At 43.7% G+C, this 24,374-nt stretch overlaps 1 protein-coding gene across 3 annotated transcripts; it reads left to right on the top strand.

The window, feature by feature from the left end:
• The first annotated feature begins 7,453 nt into the window (after nt 1-7,453).
• On the top strand, nt 7,454-22,856 carry LOC105009096 (SUN domain-containing ossification factor). Of its 3 annotated transcripts, XM_010868499.4 has the most exons (22): nt 7,454-7,682; nt 8,433-8,547; nt 8,660-8,803; nt 9,142-9,509; nt 9,639-9,780; nt 9,948-10,065; nt 10,139-10,254; nt 10,356-10,423; nt 10,542-10,649; nt 10,797-10,902; nt 11,299-11,319; nt 11,816-11,871; nt 13,238-13,320; nt 13,585-13,650; nt 15,310-15,451; nt 15,676-17,046; nt 17,145-17,232; nt 17,542-17,646; nt 17,886-18,040; nt 20,773-20,867; nt 20,982-21,037; nt 21,208-22,856. In XM_010868499.4, the coding sequence occupies exons 1-22, from the start codon at nt 7,627-7,629 to the stop codon at nt 21,655-21,657; spliced, it is 4,029 nt and encodes a 1,342-aa protein (XP_010866801.3). In that variant the 5' UTR covers nt 7,454-7,626; the 3' UTR covers nt 21,658-22,856. The 3 variants fall into 3 exon arrangements, with proteins under 3 accessions (XP_010866801.3, XP_019901070.2, XP_010866802.3); XM_020045511.2 differs by lacking the exon at nt 8,660-8,803; XM_010868500.4 differs by lacking the exon at nt 11,299-11,319.
• The last annotated feature ends 1,518 nt before the right edge of the window (nt 22,857-24,374 follow it).

Here is a 24,374-nt window from a genome sequence, read left to right as displayed (position 1 = left end):
AAAAATATTTTTTTATTACGTCAATCAATATATGAATCTGAGAGCAATGAAGTTGACACAGAACAAGTAAGTTATCTTAGTAAAATCTTTAAGAGTTGCAATTAAAAAAAAAAAAAAGTGTCATGGTCTAATTGGTACTAGGAAACTCAAAAATATCTGACTGTTAATTTGTTGACCAGGGCATGTCATTAACTAGAATCAGTTAAATGAGGAAAGCCATCAATGGGAATATCAATCAATCAATAACATGGATTTTTGAAACTTTATTTTTTACATCATCAGTTGTCACAAGGTGCTTATAAAGATACCTAGTAGGGTCAGAACGTAGGGAGAAACCTAGAGAGGAGCCAGAATCTGAGGGGTGGCCAGTCCTCTTCTGGCTGTGGCAGGTGGAGATTATAATTGTACTGTAAATGAATATTTAAGACCAGATCGTTCCAAATATTTAAAATTCAGATGACCAGTAGGTCAAAAATACCTATTCCTTAGAAATGAATGTAATTGTCAGATGGTAATAGAGGGTTCGAAAAGTCTGTTGACCTTTTATAGGCAAGTAGTCAAGACAAAAATAGGACTTCGGACCCGGGACAGCAAGGAGTTGTCTGGCCAGGTAGTCCTGAATTAAGTTCCTATGGACTATGCCCTCACAGACTCCATAATGTGAATGTAGAGATGCATACTATAACTTTCTCTATGGGTTTTCATTTTTGGTGTCAATGGTGGGTTGCCCATCTAAGACTTGTATCAACCAGTAGTTGATACATTGACTGTGACATTAACTGACAGATTGCTACAACACATGATGTGGTTACCTGGATAGACGTTGTGTTTGACAGATACAGAGAAGAGACCACCAAGGGTGCTACCAGGACACGACGCACAAAAGCAGCTCAACCAATCAGACGACTGTTTTTAACAAACTGCCAAAGGTTTCAGCACCAAGCCTTGTAGCATTTCATGCACTAACTGGTTGTGATACCACATCATACATTGCAAGTCACACCAAAAGTACATTGTGGAAAGTCTGGAAAATGCACCATCAATTGCTCAGCAACCTCAGAATTGGTGATCTCACGGAGGAGACTCAAAGATCTTCAGAGACTTTTGTCTGTAGAATATATGATGTGCATAAAACAGACTGATGCAGCAAGGCATATACTTTTCTCCAGGACAGGTAAACCAGAAGCAATGCCGGCGACATGCGATGCGCTCCACTACCAGGCAATGGTTTGGAGAAATGCTCACTATGCCACACCTGAGCTTCCTTTACCCTTGGACATGGGATGGAAACATGGCGATTCTTATGTCACAGAATCCAATACCTGAAAGTTGCCTGGAAATGATCCTGTGTGCCTGTAAAAAACAATGCACAACACACCAGTGCAAATGCTGAAAATCAGGGCTGTAATGCACTGCAATGTGTGCATGTCCGAGTGATGACCAATGTCCTTGTTTAAATGTGGAGTTGTAGTCCTCAAGTATACCAAGGCAAGGGGTAACCAAAGAACTTGGAAAAGGACTGCAGAAAGAATTACTAATCAAAATGAAATTCAAAGACAAATGGCACACAAGCAAACTAGAAAGGTAAAAAAACAATTTACCAAAACCAATTTACAGAGGGAGTGAACTACAGAACTAAAAATCTAACAGAAAAAAGCAAAGCAATAAGCTACAAACATTAAAGAAAATATACAGAAACAAGATGTGATCTGTATAACTAATATAACAGAAGAAAGTGAAAGCTAGACTCCAAAGGAAATATACAGAAATGCGGAGTGACCCATGGAACTTACAGAAGAAGACAGATGAAAGCAAAGCAATTAATCTACAAACATGAAAGAAAATATACAGAAACAAGATGTGATCTGTAGAACTAATATAACAGAAGAAAGCGAAAGCCAGACTCCAAAGGAAATATACAGAAATGCGGAGTGACCTATGGAACTTACAGAAGAAGACAGATGAAAGCAAAGCAATTAAGTTACAAACATGAAAGAAAATATACAGAAACAAGATGTGATCTGTAGATCTGTTCACGGGAAGTTTCATGGTGTTTTTTTCCCTATTCACTTGGGTTTTTCGATGTTTGAATTAAGAGCATGAATGCTTTGTTTGCATAAAAAAATGAAATCTCAGGCAACTTGCAATGGTGTTTTTCTTAGTTATTATGTAATATGGAATACATCACATCATATATACACTGGGAACATTTAAGAGTGATATTGATTGAATATTCATGTCGGCCTTGAAAAAGGACACAAATAATGCTTATCTCACCTTAAAAGTTGGTATTTTGCATAATTAAACATTCTTGTAAAAACTATACACTTCTGTTTAAAAACCACACTTTGTTACCATATGAAACACACACGTTTCACATTACTATACTCTGTTAGCACGAGTTACACTCTGCTGTGATAAACCTAAAACACTTTTAGCACTTCTACTTCCCTATGATTAGAGTAGGCTACCATCAACAAAGTACAAATATAATGTAAATACACCAAACACTACACAAGACCAATGTTGCAGACTGAAGAAACTCATTCATTTCTCAACACGCCCAAAATGTTGACATGGAGATTCATAATACTGTAACAAAATGTCACTTTACGTATTGTACTGTAAGTTTACTGTAAAAAAAAAAAAAAATATATATATAGACATTGTCTTTTCGCCTAGCTGGATCTGGCCAGAGAATTTCATCAACATCGCAGGCAATGTTGTCATTAGCAAGACACCTTGGAAAGAAACGTCTTGAATAACGAATCCATCCTTGCATCGCTGCTACCTCCATCTGGTCACATGCCTCCTCCATGGCTTGGAGACGGAGATCATATACCTTCCACCGCCATGCCGAGAAAAACTATTCTATAGGGTTGAGGAATGAAGAGTATGGTGGAAGATATAGGACGGTGAAATGTGGATGTTGCTGAAACCAGTTCTGAACCAGAGCAGAACGGTGGAAAGACACATTGTCCCAGACAACAATGTATTGCATATGATCGATTTGATTTGCTGCTGTTATGTTGTGCAATTGGTCCAAGAATGTAAGTATGAGTGCTGTGTTGTAAGGGCCCATATGGGCATGGTGGTGGAGGACCCCATTCTGTGTAATGGCTGCACAGAGTGTTATATTACCCCCACGTTGCCCTGGGACATTGACTATAGCCCTGTGGCCAATGATGTTTCTTCCCCTCCTTCGTGTGCTCGTCAGGTTGAACCCAGGCTCATCTATGTAAATGAACTCATGCTGGATCTCCTCTCCATCCATTCGTAAAACTCTCTGAAGAACAGTGTCAGGCAAAATTGTGTAGTTTAGTGTAGATGTAGTATACATATTACAGTAAAAGATTATGAGACAGTATGCAAGATCACAATGCTAAAGTGAATACATACCTCTGCATAATCATGCTGCAGTCATTTCACCCTTTCGGAATTGCGCTCGAAAGGCACTCGATAAATTTGCTTCATTTGAATATGGTTTTTATTTAGGATGCGTGCAAGTGTTGATGTTGAGACCTGATGGATATCGTTGAAACTGGCGTGGTTATTGACAATGTTAGTTTGGAGCTGATTGAGTGTTATAGCATTGTTGGCCAAAACCATGTTTACTATCTCCCTCTCTTGCTGTTCTGTGAACATAGGAGGCCTTCCCCCTTGTCGTTCCTGACCCTCAATCCTATGTAGAAAAAAAAACACTGTAAGCAGTTACTGAAACCGTGCAGATGTTTTTGATATGATGACATCAACCAGCGTCAGGCCGTGGTTGACAACGTGGTCAACCAGTGTTGCGCAGATCTCATTTGTCAGATTCGGTCCTCTTTGAGCACCTTCTTGTCTTCCTCTAACTCTACCTCTACCTCCAGCATGGCCTCCATCTCTTCCTCTTCCTCTGTTGATTCCTCCTCTGTTGATTCCTCTTCCTCCCCTTCCTCCTCCTCCTCCTCCTCCTTGTCCTCCTCCTCGTCTTACTCTTTCTCTGACTCTTTCCATTGTGCTTGAAGACCGATGAACTCACCTGCTGCTTTTTATAGTGCTTATACACCTGATTGGTGTGTTTACAATTAAGCAAACAAGTGTTTGCACACCTGATGACTGTGTTGAACCAACTGGTTGGACGGTGTGGTAATTTGACAGTCAGTGCTTTGGTATTGCAAGGAAGTGACTTCATGATAGATTTTTGTGTGTAATGTATGTTAAGTGTGTTTAGTGTTTTGCAAATCACTGTGAGTAGAGTTTTGCAACAAGTGTGAGGTTGACAATGTGCTTATGGTTGTGCAAAAATGGGCTGATGTTTTGCTTCTCGAGTGTAAGGTTTTGCTAATAGTGTACTACTTTTAATTTTAGTGTGTAAGCAATCCAAAAAAACTGTAATAACATTGGCCAACCGTCTGCTGGAGCATTACGCACGATTACTTCCCATAGCTCCTCTCCGGCAGGATAAAAAAGGGGGCGTGTTTCGCGACTGCTGTGTACTGTACGCTTGCAGATTAGCGTCATGCTGGCAACATTAGAGATTCCGTAGCAACAATAAGACTTCCGGTTTTCGGATTTTGCCTTCAAAGTAGAAGTCCGCGGTAAAACGCGATTTTAATAATATTAAATGTATCGATGTTGACACTTTGCTTAGTATATATAGTAAAAATGTATTGTAGGAAATGTTGAGGAGAGTGGGTAGAATAATTATATGCAAAAAAAATCAAGGGGCACTGTGTATTTGCAATTGTTGCTGGCATTTTACTCCACCCAACCTAGATCCTATTGGCCACAATGTAACTCAAAGGATATGAAATATATATTGCCCTGTGCAGAAAAAACTATTCTATACGCCGCAGTGAATGTATTGTAGGAAATGTTCAGGAGACTCAATACAATGATTATATGCAAAGAAATCAAGGGGCACTGTGTATTTGAAATTGTTGCTGGTGTTTGACTCCGGCCATTTCATTGGCCACAATGTAACTCAAAGGATATGAAATATATATTGCCCTGTGCAGAAAAAACTATTCTATACGCCGCAGTGAATGTATTGTAGGAAATGTTCAGGAGACTCAATACAATGATTATATGCAAAGAAATCAAGGGGCACTGTGTATTTGAAATTGTTGCTGGTGTTTGACTCCGGCCATTTCATTGGCCACAATGTAACTCAATGCAAATTAAATATGTATTGCCCTGTACAGAAAAAACTATTCTATACGCCGCAGGGAATGTATTGTAGGAAATGTTCAGGAGAGTCTATAAATTGATTATATGAAAAGAAATCAAAGGGGCACTGTGTATTTCATATCCAATGAGTTACATTGTGGCCAATCGGGTGGGTGGAGTAAAATGCAAGCAACAATTGCAAATACACAGTGCCCCTTGATTTCTTTGCATATAATCATTCTATAGAGTCTCCTGAACATTTCCTACAATACATTCACTGCGGCGTATAGAACAGTTTTTTTTGTATAGGGCAATATGTATTTCATATGCACTGAGTTACATTGTGGCCAATGGTATGTGCGCAGTAAAATGCCAGCAACAATTGCAAATACACAGTGCCCCTTGATTTTTTTGCATATATTTACTCTATCCACTCTCCTGAACTTTTCCTACAATACATTCACTGCAGCGTATTTTTTTATAGAGCAATATACACTCACCTAAAGGATTATTAGGAACACCATACTAATACTGTGTTTGACCCCCTTTCTCCTTCAGAACTGCCTTAATTCTACGTGGCATTGATTCAACAAGGTGCTGAAAGCATTCTTTAGAAATGTTGGCCCATATTGATAGGATAGCATCTTGCAGTTGATGGAGATTTGTGGGATGCACATCCAGGGCACGAAGCTCCCGTTCCACCACATCCCAAAGATGCTCTATTGGGTTGAGATCTGGTGACTGTGGGGGCCATTTCAGTACAGTGAACTCATTGTCATGTTCAAGAAACCAATTTGAAATGATTCGAGCTTTGTGACATGGTGCATTATCCTGCTGGAAGTAGCCATCAGAGGATGGGTACATGGTGGTCATAAAGGGATGGACAGAAACAATGCTCAGGTAGGCCGTGGCATTTGTACGATGCCCAATTGGCACTAAGGGGCCTAAAGTGTGCCAAGAAAACATCCCCCACACCATTACAACACCACCACCAGCCTGCACAGTGGTAACAAGGCATGATGGATCCATGTTCTCATTCTGTTTACGCCAAATTCTGACTCTACTATCTGAATGTCTCAACAGAAATCAAGACTCATCAGACCAGGCAACATTCTTCCAGTCTTCAACTGTCCAATTTTGGTGAGCTCGTGCAAATTGCAGCCTCTTGTTCCTATTTGTAGTGGAGATGAGTGGTACCCGGTGGGGTCTTCTGCTGTTGTAGCCCATCCGCCTCAAGGTTTTGCGTGTTGTGGCTTCACAAATGCTTTTCTGCATACCTCGGTTGTAACGAGTGGTTATTTCAATCAAAGTTGCTCTTCTATCAGCTTGAATCAGTCGGCCCATTCTCCTCTGACCTCTAGCATCAACAAGGCATTTTCGCCCACAGGACTGCCGCATAATGGATGTTTTTCCCTTTTCACACCATTCTTTGAAAACTCTAGAAATGGTTGTGCGTGAAAATTCCAGTAACTGAGCAGATTGTGAAATACTCAGACCGGCCCGTCTGACACCAACAACCATGCCACGCTCAAAATTGCTTAAATCACCTTTCTTTCCCATTCTGACATTCAGTTTGGAGTTCAGGAGATTGTCTTGACCAGGACCACACCCCTAAATGCATTGAAGCAACTGCCATGTGATTGGTTGATTAGATAATTGCATTAATTAGAAATTGAACAGGTGTTCCTAATAATCATTTAGGTGAGTGTATATTTCATATCCATTGAGTTGCATGGGATGGGTGGAGTAAAATGACAGCAACAATTGCAAATACACAGTGCCCCTTGATGCTTTTGCACATAAACATTCTATATAGTCTCCTAAACATTTCCTACAATACATTCACTGCGGCGTATAGAATAGTTTTTTCTGTATGAGTCAATATGTATTTCATATCCATTAAGTTACATTGTGGAAAAAGAGGGTGTAGAAATATTGTGTTTCTAGATGTAGCACACCGTTCCACATGATTAGACAGGTTTGTCTTACTCTACACATTCTCCTGGACATTTCCTACAATGCTTTCTCTGTGGAATATTCAATAGTTTATGAGCTATGAGGCAATATGTATTCCATATTCTGTCATTGGCATTGTCTGAATTTTACCCTTGGAACGTGTTTTAACACCCACTTTTTATCGAAATTGCACTTAAATATGATCATATTTGAATTGTTGTCAATGTTTTGAGAGGTACATGACCTCAAACAATTAATAAACTCAATTTATCTCAGTTTTAAGTAATTCGTTGGTCTCTTTTATTTAGAAAAATTCCAGATTTGCGTGACCCGGAATTGTTTCTTTAATGTTGCTCACAAGACGCTGATCAACTCAGCACCACTTTCAGGGAAGTAGCTATTTTACAATATGCTTTTAGATCTGTAACTTTTAGCTTATCATTTGAAGGGAGACCTACATACTAACTTGAATAACGAAATTGTAGACACGGCGATTATGTTGGTTCATGCAGGAGGACGATGAAGAGACTGCTTTGGCAAATTGCGTCAGTGTGCCTTCTGTTGTTACTGTGTTGGTAAGTTAAGCTCCAACGATAGTACAGTTGCTAGCTACGTCCTCTTTTCATAATAAGGAAGATCGCTATTTTCTTCACTATTGTAAGTTAAAACGTGTTCGAGGATACGCTTTAATTACGAGAACTAGGGCAACCATAGCTCGTTTTACTTTCAGGTAGCTTGCTATGTAGCAAGTTTTGTTAGCTACTTGCTACGTACTGTAAAGTGGCTCCAACTTATAAGCTAGCTGGCCGCTGTCCTGAATGTCACATTGTTTAGAGTTTAACTATTTAAAGCATTGTCATGCCTGGCTGTGGCTCTTTGCTGTCGTGCCGCGCTGTTATAAAACAGGACAGCTGGGACACTGGCTTGTCCATTTACCCATCACACTGTCACTAACGACATGGCGTGGCGTTATTTTGCCTATGTTGCCGTATGGCTTCAGGTAGGTTTTGACTTTGACCTCCAGCCTGGCAGTGATGTGTCTCAGTGTGTCAGCCACCTTGTCGCTCCCATGACACCTCTCAACTCTGACTGTTTACTCATGACTCATTCCTGGATTCTCAGAAATCAACGTTCCCCCCCTTCTGATCAAGACTAGTCCTTGTCGTTATAAATCACGTAGTTACCCAGCTAATAGGATGTTGCCATACCTTAACATGATTTAAATAATTTCAGAAAATTCCATTGCTCTCTTCTCTATTAACTGTTACTCTGCTTCCCCATTGCCTCAAACATTAACACTGATGTATTCTACTGTATGCCCTCAGGCACCCTACTAAATATGCTGAGTGCACCAAACAGCCCCCAGAGGCTCAGAGCCTGCATGTACCTGCCCATGACAGCAGTTCGGAGGAAGAACCAGTCGAAACGTCCCATTACAAGGTACTTTACTGCCCACACATGGGACTAAATGTTACTATGATTTATAGTACAACCAACTCTTTAATGTTGCAAAAACAACACAAACGCATTTTCTTCCGGTCTTGTCTATCAGGGTGCTGTTCAGATAGATCAATGCTTGGGGGATGTCCAGCCATTGTCAGAAGACAAGGTGGAAACTCAGCAAAAGGTGCTAGTCTTAGCAGAGGAGGAGCTGCAGAATCCAGTAACTGAGGTGGAGGGCATAGAGCGTGTCCAGGTATTCCATTAGGGTATTTGTTTATTTGGGTCCCCATATAACTTTGCTGGTTGAATCTAGTTCTGGTTGGGTCCAGGCACCGGTACTGCAATGAGGTTTCTTAGCAACAACAGCTGAAGAACTACTCTTCCCCGGTTTACTTACTGGATGTGGAACTGTCTCTCTACAGTCTCTCTGTAGCATTTTAGAGCATATTTACACAGGGACACTATCCGCTTGGCCTAATGAATAAAAGTATTGATATTATCTGAAATCATTGTAGCATTGAATGTGGTACATCACGTAGCGTTTGGTCATATCAGTGAGTTCTGTGTTTTATTGAAAGTGATGTTTTCCAGACAAATGACCTGGAGGATTCGGCAACACAGAGTGATTTACAAAGAATAAATGGACCAGAGGCTGGGCCGGACACAACAGCACCAGAGGCTGGGCCGGACACAACAGCACCAGAGGCTGGGCCAGTGGATGACCAGCCACCTCTAGATGTAACCAAAGAGGAGCAGCCAACCCCCCCATTTGAACAATCCCCTCAGCCCTCTGCTCCTGCTCTAGACTCCATCTCTGTTGACCCCTCCAGAATCCTTGGCTCAGTTTCTGGTGTGGTAGAGGAAACGCATGTTCCAGTGGCAGACCCGAGTGATTCTGATCTGGCCCTTAATGACTGTGAAGATTCAGAAACCAACCCCTTTGATAGCACTCTCCCCAGGTCAGTGGAAGGGAGGTGCTTACCTGAGGCTTGAACTTTTCTTAGCTGCCGGAAATCAGCCCAGCAGTCTCTAACTCAGTGTCGTTATACCGTGTTCGCATGTAAGCCCTCTTTTGTTCCTCTCTGCAGTCTTCCTATTGTCCTGGAAAACGCATCTAATGTCCTGGGAAAGGGCACCAAGACTGACATGGACTCTCCCCTGTCTCAGGCCGGTCAGAGCTCAGTGGGGCTGGCCCCGGGCGTCAACACGTCCCACATGCTCAAAGAGCAGGTAGAGAAACACTGACATTAGCACAGTAGTGAGGTTTTCTGATGCTAATGATCCCAAAAGTGCAAACTCCAAACCAAATCAAGTCCACCTAACTACTGTACTAAACACATCAGTCACATAGACAGTTTGTATTCAACACAGCTTTGAAACGTGGCTGTTATGTCTAGGACTTAAGCTCACACAGTGCCCCAGAGACAGACCCTTCCGTGGCAGCCAAGGATGCTGAGGACATCCCCACCTTTGATGAGTGGAAGAAGAAAATGATGGAGGTCGAGAAAGAGAGAAGTAAGAAACGCGTTTCTGGCCCATGTGAGTGAGTCAGTCCCTTGTTTTTAATGCCAACTTGATCTCTTCATAGCTCAGGCGTCTCACACCTCCACCGTCAGTGGTTCCAACACTGTGAAGAAGATGTTCAACAATTACGCCTCACTGGATTGTGGGGCCAAGATCCTGGGTTCTAACCCGGAGGCTAAGGTATCTTTTTTTTAGTCTGCCCTAACTATACGTTCAGTTGAAGCTATTGTTTTTTTAGTAGCTAGCGCTGCAGATTTTAATGGGGATGTTCATTTTCTCAGAGCGCTGCGGCCATTTTAATGGAGAGCAAGGATCATTACATGTTAAACCCCTGCAGCAACAAGATCTGGTAAGGGAGTGATGCATTGTGGTGAAGTTGGCGGCGGTTAATGTGATGTCTCTTGAAGTAAGACCACAAGTCAGTCTCTGTCTCTCTCTCTGTCTCTCTTTCTGTCTCTCTCTCTCAGGTTCATCATTGAGCTGTGTGATCCCATCCAGGTGAAACAGTTGGACATTGCTAATTTTGAGCTGTTCTCCTCCACACCCAAAGACTTCCTGGTCTCCATTAGTAACAGGTTTGATTTGCCGCCATAGAACATTGTCATGTTAATTTATGCTGGAATTCCAATTTGTAAAACTGCAGTCCTTTTTGAATATTTACATCCAAAAATAAGTCTTTGCTTACAACAGGCCCCTTTACAACCCCTGTGACATTGTTGCAGGTATCCACCCATCAAGTGGGTGAAGCTAGGGATATTTCATGCTCGGGATGAACGCACTATTCAGACGTTCCCCCTGGACAAGCAGCTATATGCCAAATATGTCAAGGTGTGTGGGATCCTTCTTCTCCCACTCGTAGTGACTCCTTTCTATTTAATCAGGCTTCTGTTTGGAAAGACCTGTTCTGACTTCAGTGGGACTTTTCAAAATACAGAATGAAAGATAATCAACCACAGATTAACCCCACTTCCCTATGTTGTGGCCGTCTCCTGATCTCGTGGGTCATACCTCAATCGCACAGGCCTTTCTGTATGTGCTGTTCCTCTTATTTTAGTCTTTTACAAATGCACAACATGTTTGATATTTTCTCCTGTTAAAACTGATGCTTTGGTACCTATTATTTGAGGACAAGAGCAGGAACCAGCATGGTCTCTTGGTCCTGCTGTAAATGCAAGTTTCTTCCCTTAATAATTTGTTTCTCTTCTCTGGTTTTTCCTGCTTCAGATGTTCTTCAAGTACATAAAGGTTTGCCCATTTCTCTTATAGATATGGTGTGTCTGTGAAGAATCAGGTAGAGGGTAGAGTTTTGATTTCAGTCAGTCAAAATACTAATAGTAAGTGAAGCGTACCACTGATTAGGCAAGGTAAGACAGAATGTATAGTGAAGAAACTATATAGACAAAGCCACAAAAAAAACATCTTCAATGATTATCATTCATATAGTAAGGTTAGGTATGAGAATATAATTTTTACTGTAGAGAATTTTTTTTTTTTTATAAATAGGGCAAGGTGTTTTGATCATAGCTTTAAAGTGCTCTAGCTTGTTTCTAGTCAACATGGCAATGATCTACAACTTTTATTATTGGAGTATTTGTCCAACAAGTTAAATTACATTTTAACCACCAGCCAAACTAACTGCACATTACTAATTTCTTATAATTGTTGTTGGTGAACTGACCAGTCCCACCATCTGAATAATGTTGGTCTCCTGGATGTGAATTATGCCTGTCTTTCATCTCAGGTGGAGCTGATCTCACACTATGGATCTGAACATTTCTGCCCTCTCAGCCTCATAAGGTAGGCAGTGAATAAAACCACAAATGGAATGAATAGTATTCTTTCCAGACTGTGTAAGCAGAGCTGGCTAAGAACAGCGAATGTCTCTTACTGAGTGCCTGACTGACTGACTACCCCTTGTTAAATAGTGTAGTGGTTAGAGATGCAGACTTCCATGAAAGCGACCTGTGTTCAAGCCTCGCCTCTGACAGAAAAAAGTGTACATTAGGATTTGTTCAGGATTGTCAGCTTCGCTGGCTACAAGCTTCAGTAGCTGTTTTATAGTAAGCCTAAAATAAAAATGTTTATGGTTATGTTGCGACTATTTCTGGTGGATTTATAATGTATTGGTAACATGCTGTATGACTTTTTATAAGCATGCATTTAGTGAATTCTGTGATTTTTACAGTCATATTTGGCAGTGGTTGACCAGAAGATAGTGGACTGTTTGGTAATGAATGGTGATTCAGTTATCCCACATGGGCCCTCATACAATTACTTTAGAAAATATTGAAACTCCTTTACTTTCTCCACACTTTGCTGTGTTATTAACTACATTTGTAAGTGATTACATTTGTATTGTCTGCCATCAATTGACCCACAATACCATGTAATGACAAAGCAAAAACACGTTTTGAGAAATGACAATTTGGCTTCAAACAACTAGTACGTACTGGGAACATTTACACTGGGAAGAACCATGTACAGTGGGGACAACAAGTATTTGATACACTGCTGATTTTGCAGGTTTTCCTACTTACAAAGCATGTAGAGGTCTGTGTACCTTTTTATCATAGGTACACTTCAACTGTGAGAGATGGAATCTAAAACAATTATCCAGAAAATCACATTAATTTGCATTTTATTGCATGACATAAGTATTTGATACATCAGAAAAGCAAAACTGAATACTTGGTACAGAAACCTTTGTTTGCAATTACAGAGATCATACGTTTCCTGTAGTTCTTGACCAGATTTGCACACACTGCAGCAGGGATTTTGGCCCACTCCTCCATACAGACCTTCTCCAGATCCTTCAGGTTTCGGGGCTGTCGATGGGCAATACGGAGTTTCAGCTCCCTCCAAAGATTTTCTATTGGGTTCAGGTCTGGAGACTGGCTAGGCCACTCCAGGAGTTAGATTCCGTCACTCACAGTTGAAGAGTACCTATGATAAAAATTACACACTTCTACATGCTTTCTAAGAGGGAAAACCTGCAAAATCGGCAGTGCATCAAATACTTGTTCTCCCCACTGGATCACTAAGTATTTGGGGTTTTTCTAGTATTTGTCCCATTTAGGGCCATTCTTTAGCAGACCTCAATCTCGCACAAAAACATGACTATATGCAACGTTTTAAAAAGCTGTTGCTTCCATATCTGTTCAAGGGTGTTTGGTACCAGTATGGTGGAGGAGTATGAGGAGATTGCTGACCCCCACGACCGACCAGATGACCTGGATGATGACCTTGGTGAGGGTAGAGCCTACTATTCTTGTCAGTCATGTGCCCCGGGCTGTGAACGCTTGATGGGGGCAGCGAACACGTGATAAGATATGAGGCATTTGGTTTTGGACATTTGTTAAATGTACATAACATTTTCGCTTGATAAGGAGACTACATTTAATATAATGAATCAAGAAGTGATTATGCTGTAGGTTTAATGTCTGGTTTTGTCTTTAAACAGTTTGAATGATTGATGTTTGAATACTGTTCGGTCTCCTGTGCGATCCTCAGATTATCCTCGTGGTCATGTTCCTACTGAGTACAAGGCTTCAAAGAACCTCATAGGATCAGCCAGAGGTGCGTAACTACAGTGGGGAGAACAAGTATTTGATACACTGCCGATTTTGCAGGTTTTCCTACCTACAAAGCATGTAGAGGTCTGTAATTTTTATCATAGGTACTCTTCAACTGTGAGTGATGGAATCTAAAACAAAAATCCAGAAAATTACGTTGTATGATTAAATAATTGCTTTTTATTGCATGCCATAAGTATTTGATCACCTACCAACCAGTAAGAATTCCAGCTCTCACAGACGTGTTAGTTTTTCTTTAAGCCCTCCTGTTCTCCACTCATTACCTGAATTAACTGCACCTGTTTGAACTTGTTACCTGTATAAAATACACCTGTCCACACACTCAATCAAACAGACTCCAACCTCTCCACCATGGCCAAGACCAGAGAGCTGTGTAAGGACATCAGGGATAAAATTGTAGACCTGCACAAGGCTGGGATGGGCTACAGGACAATAGGCAAGCAGCTTGGTGAGAAGGCAACAACTGTTGACGCAATTATTAGAAAATGGAAGAAGTTCAAGATGATGGTCAATTTCCCTCGGTCTGGGGCTCCATGCAAGATCTCACCTCGTGGGGCATCAATGATCATGAGGAAGTTGAGGGATCAGCCCAGAGCTACATGGCAGGACCTGGTCAATGACCTGAAGAGAGCTGGGACCACAGTCTCAAAGAAAACCATTAGTAACACACTATGCTGTCATGGATTAAAATCCTGCAGCGCACGCAAGGGTCCCCCTGCTCAAGCCAGCGCATGTCCAGGCCTGTCTGAAGTTTGCCAATGACCATCTGAATGATCAGAGGAGGAATGGGAGAAGGTCATGTGGTCTGATGAGACAAAAATAGAGATTTTTGGTCTGAACTCCTCTTGCCTTGTTTGGAGGAAGAAGGATGAGTACAACCCCAAAAACACCATCCCAACCGTGAAGCATGGAGGTGGAAACCTCATTCTTTGGAAATGCTTTTCTGCAAAGGGGACAGGACGACTGCACCATATTGAGGGGAGGATGGATGGGGCCATGTATCGTGAGGTCTTGGCCAACAAGAGAATTGAAGATGGCTTGTGGCTGGGTCTTCCAGCATGACAACAACCAGAAACACACAGCCAGGGCAACTAAGGAGTGGCTCCGTAAGAAGCATCTCAAGGTCCTGGAGTGGCCTAGCCAGTCTTCAGACCTGAACCCAATAGAAAATCTTTGGAGGGAGCTGAAACTCCGTATTGCCCAGCGACAGCCCCGAAACCTGAGGGATCTGGAGAAGCTCTGTATGGAGGAGTGGGCCGAAATCCCTGCTGCAGTGTGTGCAAACCTGTCAAGAACTACAGGAAACATATGATCTCTGTAATTGCAAACAAAGGTTTCTGTACCAAGTATTCAGTTTTGCTTTTCTGATGTATCAAATACTTATGTCATGCAATAAAATGCAAATTAATTACATAAATTATACAATGTGATTTTCTGGATAATTGTTTTAGATTCTGTCACTCACAGTTGAAGAGTACCTATGATATAATTTAGACTTCTACATGCTTTGTAAGTGGGAAAACCTGCCGATTCTGCAGGTTATCAAATACTTGTTCTCCTCACTGTATGTGCCAGTTTCATACTCCATCTGCTGTCTCATGGTGAAGCCAATGTGGAATTTACTCATGACTTGTTATTCCAGAAGCCATTCTGAACATGGTGAACAACATTAAGGTCAACGTGCTGGGTGAACCGCCAGGAGAGGGGAACTTCTCAGGCCAGGCAATGAACGTGACTACCATGACACCATCCAGTCCAGATGCCACCTCTACCCTCAGTCCTGTGTGAGTAAAAGCTAACCAGTCGCTCCTTTCACTGCTCTTTCACTTTTTATATAACTAAAATCTACAATATTGTCTGAAATCTTGCAAATATAAAGTTTGTGTTTTTGTACATCATGAAATGTGCTGGGGTATATATGTTGTCAGTTAGATGGGGTGGTTTGTCATTAGGAAGGCTGGATGAAAAGGAGCTGTAACTGTCCCTGACGGCTTGTTTCTGTTTCCAGGCCTGATGATGTGGAGCTACCTCAGGTACCAGAAGACCCTGAAGTCACAACCACAGACGACCCCAAATCAGAACACCCTACTACAGACACCTCTTCCAGGGAGGGACCAAAACAAGGACCCTCTGCCCCAGACACCCCTGCCTCAGACGAAACCAAACTAAAGAATCTAGCCGAGGAGGACATCATATATCCTAAGGAGGAGGAGGAGGTCCAGTCCATCGTTACAGTGCTTGAGGCAGAAGAGGAGGAAGAGGAAAGGAGGGAGAGAGAGGAGCACCCTGGCCTACAGCAAGAAAGCCTTGACTACTGTGACCTGTCCTCCTCTCCTTGCTCCTGCGCAGCCTCCCTCCAGGATTACCTCCTCCACCACTGCTCTGTTCATAGGAAATGCACCAGTCAGGAGCGAGAGATGGAGGCACCCCCGGCTACCACCCCGTCACAGCAGCCCATCCCCCCCACGGCCACCCAGACCCCCCATCAGCCCCAGGATCCCAGGGAAGAGAGCCAGGAGAGGGAGCCCAGTTCTGCCCTTAGCGAGAGGGGAACGAGGCACGCTGATCACCCACCACACCTCCCATGGGTTGAGACTGAGCCTGTGGAAGATCCCAGTTCGGAGCAGCCTCTCCTGGAGCCCAGCCAGACCCCCTGCATGCCCACACACAGCTCAACCGTCACCCCCAACACCTCCACCAGGCCCACCCCCACCGTGGACCTCCCACACCCCACCTCCTCTCAAGGCCTGCCCGGGCAGTTACCATCGGTGGCAGAGAAGGGCCTGGAGGAGCGGAATGAGGAGAACCGTTGGCCCGCTATCTCCAGCGCTGCCACCAGTGACCCCGTGGAGCCGAGCTGGGGAGCCTCTACAGACGAAAGGCCCTGTCTGGAAGTCCAGACCGCAGACAACCCCCAGGCCGTGAACACTGCCCCCGTGTCCGCCCCCCTCCCCGCGGTCTCCGTCCCCCCAGAGCAGCTGCAACCTCCAACCCCCCCACCCGAACCAGAGAGTGCCGCTGACAGCTCTACTCCCGAGGAGTCCCGCTCCGTCCCCGTGGCTGTTCCCACCGGGCCCCGGTCGCCCGGCCAGGCCGCCTCCGCCGAACCCGGGGCGGAGACGGAGCTCGTGGAGGACGTCCTCTTCACGTCGTCCCTGAATGTCGCCGAGCAGCAGCTGACCCTCCCGGCGTCTGCCCAGCCCTCCCCCTCTCCCTCGGATTTCTACGCCGAGCTCCACAACCCCGCTGAGCAGGGGAACCCCATGCACGGCTCCGCCAGCCAGAAGGAGTCTGTGTTCATGAGGCTCAACAACCGCATCAAGGCCCTGGAGATGAACATGTCGCTGAGTGGACGGTACCTGGAGCAGCTGAGCCAGAGGTGAGGGGCGCCGCGGGTCAGGCTGTGGGTCCGCTTAGTCCGATGTCAGTCGGCGGGAACTGGGTGAGCCGGTTAAAGGTTTTGCCGTTGTTTTGAAGGTACCGAAGGCAGATGGAAGAGATGCAGAGGGCATTCAACAAAACGGTCCTCAAACTGCAGCACACGTCCAGGATGGCAGAGGAGCAGGTGAGGAGTGCAGGGAGGCCTGCAGTGTGTTGGTCTGGAATGTAACTTACCGCCAGTCTTTCTTTAATCTCTTAAAGCTCTCAAAGGCGACGCTACACAGCATAACAGGGAGTCTCGGCCTTACAGTTCGAGGGCGTTTCAAGGCTGTCATGTCAAATGATCTGATTGGATGTTAGATGCTTACCTTGGTTGACAGTGTGTGGTGGTGGTGTTGTTGTTGTTGTTGTTGTTGTTGTTGTTGTTGTTGTTGTTGTTGTGTGACCTGGAGACTGTGGCTGGTCAGTTCATTAGTCTCCCGCCTCCCGACAGGACCTGAGACAGACTGAGTCCATCCAGTCGTTACAGGGCCAGCTAGAAGACGTCACCGTTCTGGTGCTCAACCTGTCCGTCAGAGTGGCCCAGCTACAGAGCCAGGTAGGAGCCACCTTCCTCTGCACCGGCTGAACACCGGCCGGGTTTGCCTCCGTTACATTCCAGACCCCGTCGTTCCGCCACGTGTGCCGAAGTCCTACTTGTCGGTTGCCTTTCAACAAGGGAGTTTGTGATCCTGAATCGCCGTGGAATTGTCCCCAGTGCGGACAAGCTGTGGTATTCTGATTGTCTTCCTGTGTTAAAGCCCTGACCTACGCCTCCTTTCCCTGTGGACGCTGCAGGTGTCTGACAGGCAGAGCTACCTCCTGCTCAGCCTGCTGCTGTGTGTGTTCCTGGGCGCGTTGCTGTTTGTCCAGCGCTGTCGGAGGTCAGCCATGGAGCCTCCCACCACGCGTCCTCCCCTACCCAGGAGCTACAGCTACTGCTGCCCACAGAGGTAACGGCCGTACCCTCACCTCCTCCCTTTGGCCCCTCCAGGGGGAGGGTCTGGTTACTCGCACAAGCTGCGTCCTTTATGGGATGCTTATGTGCCCTCCCTGGCCACTTCATCAGGCACACCCATCTAGTATCGGATAGGACCGACTGTTGCCTCCATCCGTTTTGAAAGAGAGGCCCTTCTGAACACCACTGTATTTTAGTATTTTAAGGCCTTTCTGTCAGATTGAATGAGTCTGGCCAATCTCCTTTGACCGCGCTCCTTAACAAGGTGGCACACTGGGGGTCTTGTGTTTACCACGCCATTGTCTGTTAACTTTAGAGACTGTAGTGTGCTTCTGAGATGCTGGAACCACCATGTCCGGCACCAACAATCATATTACTTAGATCACAAGTCTTCCCCGATTCTGATATTTGCTTTGTATTGATTTGTGGCCACTTGGCTGTTTTTGATATTTGGATATAGACACACAGGTGTCTAAATAATTGACCAATGATTGTAGTGCATGTACAGTATAATGAGTGTGTTGTGGCGGCCTTATATCGGCACCCTTCATATAGAATGTAACCGTGTTCTCCGAGGGAGACAACTGAGCTGTTTACTTCCATGCCGTAGTTATCGAGGTTGTCTGTTAGGGCTGCACGGTTTGGATTGAATATTGAATCGCGATTTCTTTGACATTTTGCAATTACGGTTATGATTTGCGATTTTCAAACATAGGTGTGAACAGCATAGATGATCTCACGTAACAATAGAGAGCATAGCCTACGTAATGTCCAGTTAAACTGAATAAAAATCAAGTTAAAGTTCAGTGATTTCTATTTTACACGTATTACCAATTTGAAGGAGCAGCCTGTGTCGAACTGTTCGTTTAACTTCTCATTTAATGCAGTGGTGTTTGCAGCATTTGCTGTGTTTGTGCTCAAAGGTTTGCATACCCTTGGAGAATTGGTAAAATGTACCCTTTGTAAAGAACATGAGTGAGCAGGCACACCACTTGTCTTTTATTTCTTATGGGATTCGCATTCAGCTGTGGGTCATAACAGAAGGCACAATCATAAAATAAAACATGGCAACAAAGAATAAAATGAACTGTCCCGTGTTCAAAAGTCTGCATACCCTTTAGTTCTTAATACTATGTATTGCCCCCTTTAGCATCAATGACAGCATGCAGTGTTTAGTGAAAGTTGTCTATGAGGCCCTGAATTCTTGCAGGTCTTATAGCTGCCCATTTGTCTTGGCAAAATGCTTTCAGGTCATGCAAAGTCTTTGGGTTGTCTTGCATTAACCGCACGTTTGAGATCTCCCCAGAGTGGCTCAATGATATTAAGGTCAGGAGTGTGATGGCCACTCCAGAACCTTCACCTTTTTCTGCTGTAACCACTGGAGGGTCAACATGGCCTTGAGCTTAGAGTCAATGTCATGCTGGAAAGTCCAAGAGCGTCCCATGCACAGCTTTCGTGCAGAAGAATGCAAATTGTCTGCCAGTATTTTCTGATAACATGCTACATTAATCTTGCCATCAATTTTCACAAGATTCCCCGTGCCTTTAGCGCTCACACACCCCCAAAACATCAGTGAGTCACCACCATGCTTCACATTGGGGATGGTATTGTGTTCACTATAGGCCTTGTTGACCCCTCTCCAAACAGCGCTTATGCTTGTGACCTGTTGTGACCTGTATTTCTCCTGAGGTTTCCTGTGGGTTTTTCTTTGTATCCCGAAAAATTATTCTGGCAGTTTTGGCTGAAATCTTTCTTGGTCTACCTGACCGTGGCTTGGTTTCAAGAGATCCCTGAATTTTCCATTTCTTAATAAGTGATTGAACAGTTCTGACTGGCATTTGCAAGGCAGTGGATATCATTTTATATCCTTTTCCATCTTTATAAAGTTCCATTACCTTGTTACGCAGGTCTTTTGACAGTTCTTTTCTGCTCCCCATGGTTCAGTATCTAGCTTGCTCAGTGCATCCATGTGAGAGCTAACAAACTAATTGACTGTTTATACACAGATACTAATTGCACTTTAAAAAGCCACAGGTGTGGGAAATTCACTTTTAATTTGCATTCTCACGTGTCACCTTGTGTCTGTAACAAGGCCATTCAAGGGTATGTAAACTTTTGATCAGGGCCATTTGGGTGATTTCTGTTACTATGATTTAAAAATGGCTTCATATGATCACTATCCTTAAATAAAAGTTTTTTTGCATGATCAGTCATATTTTCATAATCAATAACAAAATGTCACTATTTTTGCCAAGGTGTGCAATCTTATAAAACAACTGCATGTTTGTGCTGTTGCCATAGCTGGTTAGGCAACATTTCTCACCCCTTGAGGTATAATGGTCTCCCATATTAATTTGTTTGTGGTCACCAACATTGAAGCTGAAACTTTTAATAACCATGCTGTTCAGTATCAATATGTTGGTGCCACTTGAAGCCAACGGCATCGCTAGCAGTTGTAGTGTTAACTCAAACTAACACTGAAAAACAACCAAGTATTTAAATATAATTAGTGCAAAAATACCTACAGCACCCGCAAGAAAAACAATTACCGCTCGTTGCCTCGCATGAAGCACATATCGTTCACCTTTTTATTGGAGCTGAAAATCACGTAAGTTGGCGATTTGGGTATTGCACATGTCGATATCACAATTTCGATTATAATTTGATAACTCGTGCCGCCCTATTGTCTGTTTGGTCCAAGTCTAACTCACAGGTCTCCTCCTTCAGGCATTCATTGGAGTATAAAGACATGAGCTTGAAGAGACCAGCATCATATCCTCTCCTGCACTCGGAGTCCCTCCAGTTACCCGCCACCACTGAAGGCATGTCTGTCTGTCTGTCTGTCTGTCTGTCTGTCTGTCTGTCTGTCCCTTGTGATTCCCATTATAAGGGTTATGTTAATGATTGCTGATGGACTGGTACTGTTGTACTTGCAGGTCCAGAGTTACCGCACATGGCTGAACCGCTGAAGTGTCCACCTGCTAATAAAAAGGTATGCATGGACTTGTTCTTGAAGGGACAGTTCACCCAAAATGACTGAATGCTACTTTGGCGTCCTTTGCCTCTGTCCCGTCTATGGACAGTGTGACAGGAATACATGCTTTGGTTTACTTTTCTCCACAACCTTTCCACCCTCGGCCCCCAACCCTTGTCCCTCTGCAGAAGAAACGTGGTCCAATCAAGGCGCTGGAGACTGTGAGGGGCGCTGCTCTCAGTGCCCCTCCTCTTGCCAACGGAGCCCCTGTTTGTAACGGTCGGGCCCCCCGCGGCCCCACAGATCCCACAGCCCCCAAGAGGTACCTCAGCCTCCCTGCCTTCCGGGACCCGTCCTCCGAAGGGAGCTCGGACGGCTCCTCACAGCTGGAGGAGCCCTCCTTCTGCGGCCTGGCCGCTGCCTCCTGCACGCGCCTCTGCGACGCCCCGCCCCTGCCCTGCAAGGCTGGGAAGCGCTCATTTAGGCGGCGCAGCTCCAAGCCCGGGTTGGTGGTGGTGGATCTCCTTCAGGCTCCGCAGCGGGACAGGAGCGCGGTTACGCCCCCCATCCCCACCCTACAGCACCTTGTCGGGGGGAAGGAGCTCTCGGCGGGGACACTGGGAGTAACGGCGCTCTGAGGTCTGGTTTGACCTCCGCTGAACTCTTCGCCGGTCTGCTCCTCTTGCACACAGACTGTGGAGCACTTAGCCCCTGAACGCGGGGCTCATGTTATCCCTGCATACACAGGGGGCTTTAAACTGGGAATCAGGAATTCCCCAATCACAGTCCCTCTTCCTCCTCCTCTGTCTGTATGTTCTTGCCATGTTCTTTTTCTGCTTTGAAGTATGATTGAACAAATGTGTTTTCCAACTGTCCAACAGAAGGTAAATAGTGCTATGCACTATGTAACAATAAAACCTGAAAATCAAACCTGACCTCAATGGAACAATGCTAAAACTAATAACATTCCTTGTGGGGATGTGATGTTTTTATTTTTATTTAATTTTTTCAGTTTGCTGAGTGACCTCTGTCCTGGTCTTTGGCTAGTTCTGGCCACACTAAGTTATTAGGTACAGCATTGTCTTCCTGTATCAACAGTGGCTGTCATTGTTTGAAAGTTGAATACTGAAGTCTTGTTGGTTTTCAAGACAACCTAGATCTGATGGTTGTGCTGGATTGTGTTGAATATATCTAGTAGCAGCCATCAGAGAATATTTGTACCTGTTGATTTTAGAATAAAAACTCCCTTGATTAATAAGCCCTGTGACACTTTGGTGGAAAATGACAAAAGCATGATTTTATGCACTGCAAACAATGTCTTAATATGTAAATGTAACTATATTTGAGGAGATATTTGCTTGAAATAAGTGAAATAATCTGCCAATGGAACAAGACAAATTACTTGATATTCAAGGCATATTTTCTAAAACCATGCGGTTTTATCTAATACAGCTTTAGCTTGTTAAGAAATAATACCTTATTTTAAGGATGGTTGGATGAGACATCTTTTTTGTTTTGCAGTGTCATCTGATAATGTTGCCATCATCTCAGTTACATATACACTTTGTAAAGGTGCTGATTAGTCAAAATCATGTTTAGCAGCCGATTAGATTATATTTGCTGGAAAAGAAACTTCAACGACCAATGTGTGAACTATGGCTGCTGTCTGGTAGATGGGTAAAATTAGAAAACTAATGGTTTGCTGTGTCAGTCCAGAAAGCCTTGTCTCCCGACCGGACCATGCACCCTCTTCATAATCCACAATAAAGATTCAAGTGCTTAACAGCTTTTAGTGAAGTTTAAATGCAGCATGAAGAAATAAAGGAAAATGGTCTGATGTGGCATTTATTTGTTATTGAACAGACTCAGTGCCAGCCAACGTGAATACAGATCTGAGAGCTGTCCCCACTCTGCTGTCCCACAGTTTGTATTAAGCCATTTTCCATGTGTTTGTTTTACAGTTAATCTCTCATGGGCAGATTTTTGTGGACCGATTAAACAGAATATCTGTCAAAGCCCTGAATTTCAGGATTTACAAGCATCAGAGGTTTGTGATTTTGGGTTTCTGACATTAATTGGACGAATCAGGATTGAGCAAAAATGGTGCATGAACTGGGATGGTGTTTTTAACCTGTGTATGGCTGACAAATGGTTTGTACTAGACTCCACAGTAACAAAGTCAAAATTGGCAATAGGTTAAAAAGTAATAAGAACTAAGTTGGTTTTGGCCCAGGCTTTCCATTTGGGAGGGAAGGTGCTTCAAACAGGGAGTCCTTTGTGGATTTCTTAGATCAACATGGCAGTGATTCCATTGGATCACTTATCATTGAGAGTATTACATTATAGAATTAAATCTTAACTACGTTAACTGGGGCAGGTTAAACCGATCATGTTAAACTGATGTCCCAATTTCAAACATGAGCCTAACTTCTCTTCATGTGTAGGTGGGCTTTGAACCAAGAGAGGCAGTTCACTTATCATTCTTAAGTCACTTGAAGACCCACATTGATAGCATTTTCCATATTGATAGCATTGGCTCTGAAGGCAGACTGCAGTGGGTCAAGGGTGGCACCAGTGATATATTTAAGATGAGGCATGACTAGGTGCTCAAACTGTTTATTTTTTTTGGAGACATTTTCAACTATGACTTGAGAACAGCATAGCTGGTCACTACACTGCTTCAGTGTGGCTGGAGAGACCCTGCCTGAGCTGGCAGCCTATCTGCGGTTCTGGTCTGTGGACCCTCCCGGTCTACAATGATATATGGTGGGGGAACTGTATGCATGCACTACATAGGATAAATTACATAACTGCAGTTGTTCACTGGATTTGCAGGAAGGGGTGGAGTATAAAGACAGGTTAGCGCAGTCCCTCTTAAAATGTTTTTTTTTTTTTTTTGTCTAGGACTAGGCATAATCTGGGTCAGTGAAACCAGCCCTATATGTTTAATGGAGACATACTGAGACAGGTGGCCATCTTTTTATGTACAGTGTTTTGCACTGGTGGTGATGAGGGGGCATTCATTTGAACTTGGGGTCTTGACCTTAATAATAATGACCTTAATAATGACCTGTTGGTACCAATTCTTCAAAGATGATTCCACAACCTTTATTCACATGCTCTATATATCCAATGCGTGCTACACACAACGGTCTGCATCTGCTATGCAAATGATGCAAGGCTAGTGCAGCCATTCACTAGAAATCAAAGAACTTCCACTGTACCAGAGCGCATTGACACAGTAGTTGGGAAAATGATGGTCAAGACGCCTTAGCACATAGAAAATTAATTCTTGTTCAGTATACTGGATTGATAACATTGTTTTCTACCGAATATCAGCCTAATTATCTAGCAT

The sequence above is a fragment of the Esox lucius genome, chromosome 3 (assembly GCF_011004845.1).
Source record: "Esox lucius isolate fEsoLuc1 chromosome 3, fEsoLuc1.pri, whole genome shotgun sequence".
In the NCBI taxonomy this organism is placed as follows: Eukaryota; Metazoa; Chordata; class Actinopteri; order Esociformes; family Esocidae; genus Esox; species Esox lucius.
Note: the sequence above shows the minus strand (reverse complement) of the source record. Positions and strands in the feature narration are given on the sequence as shown.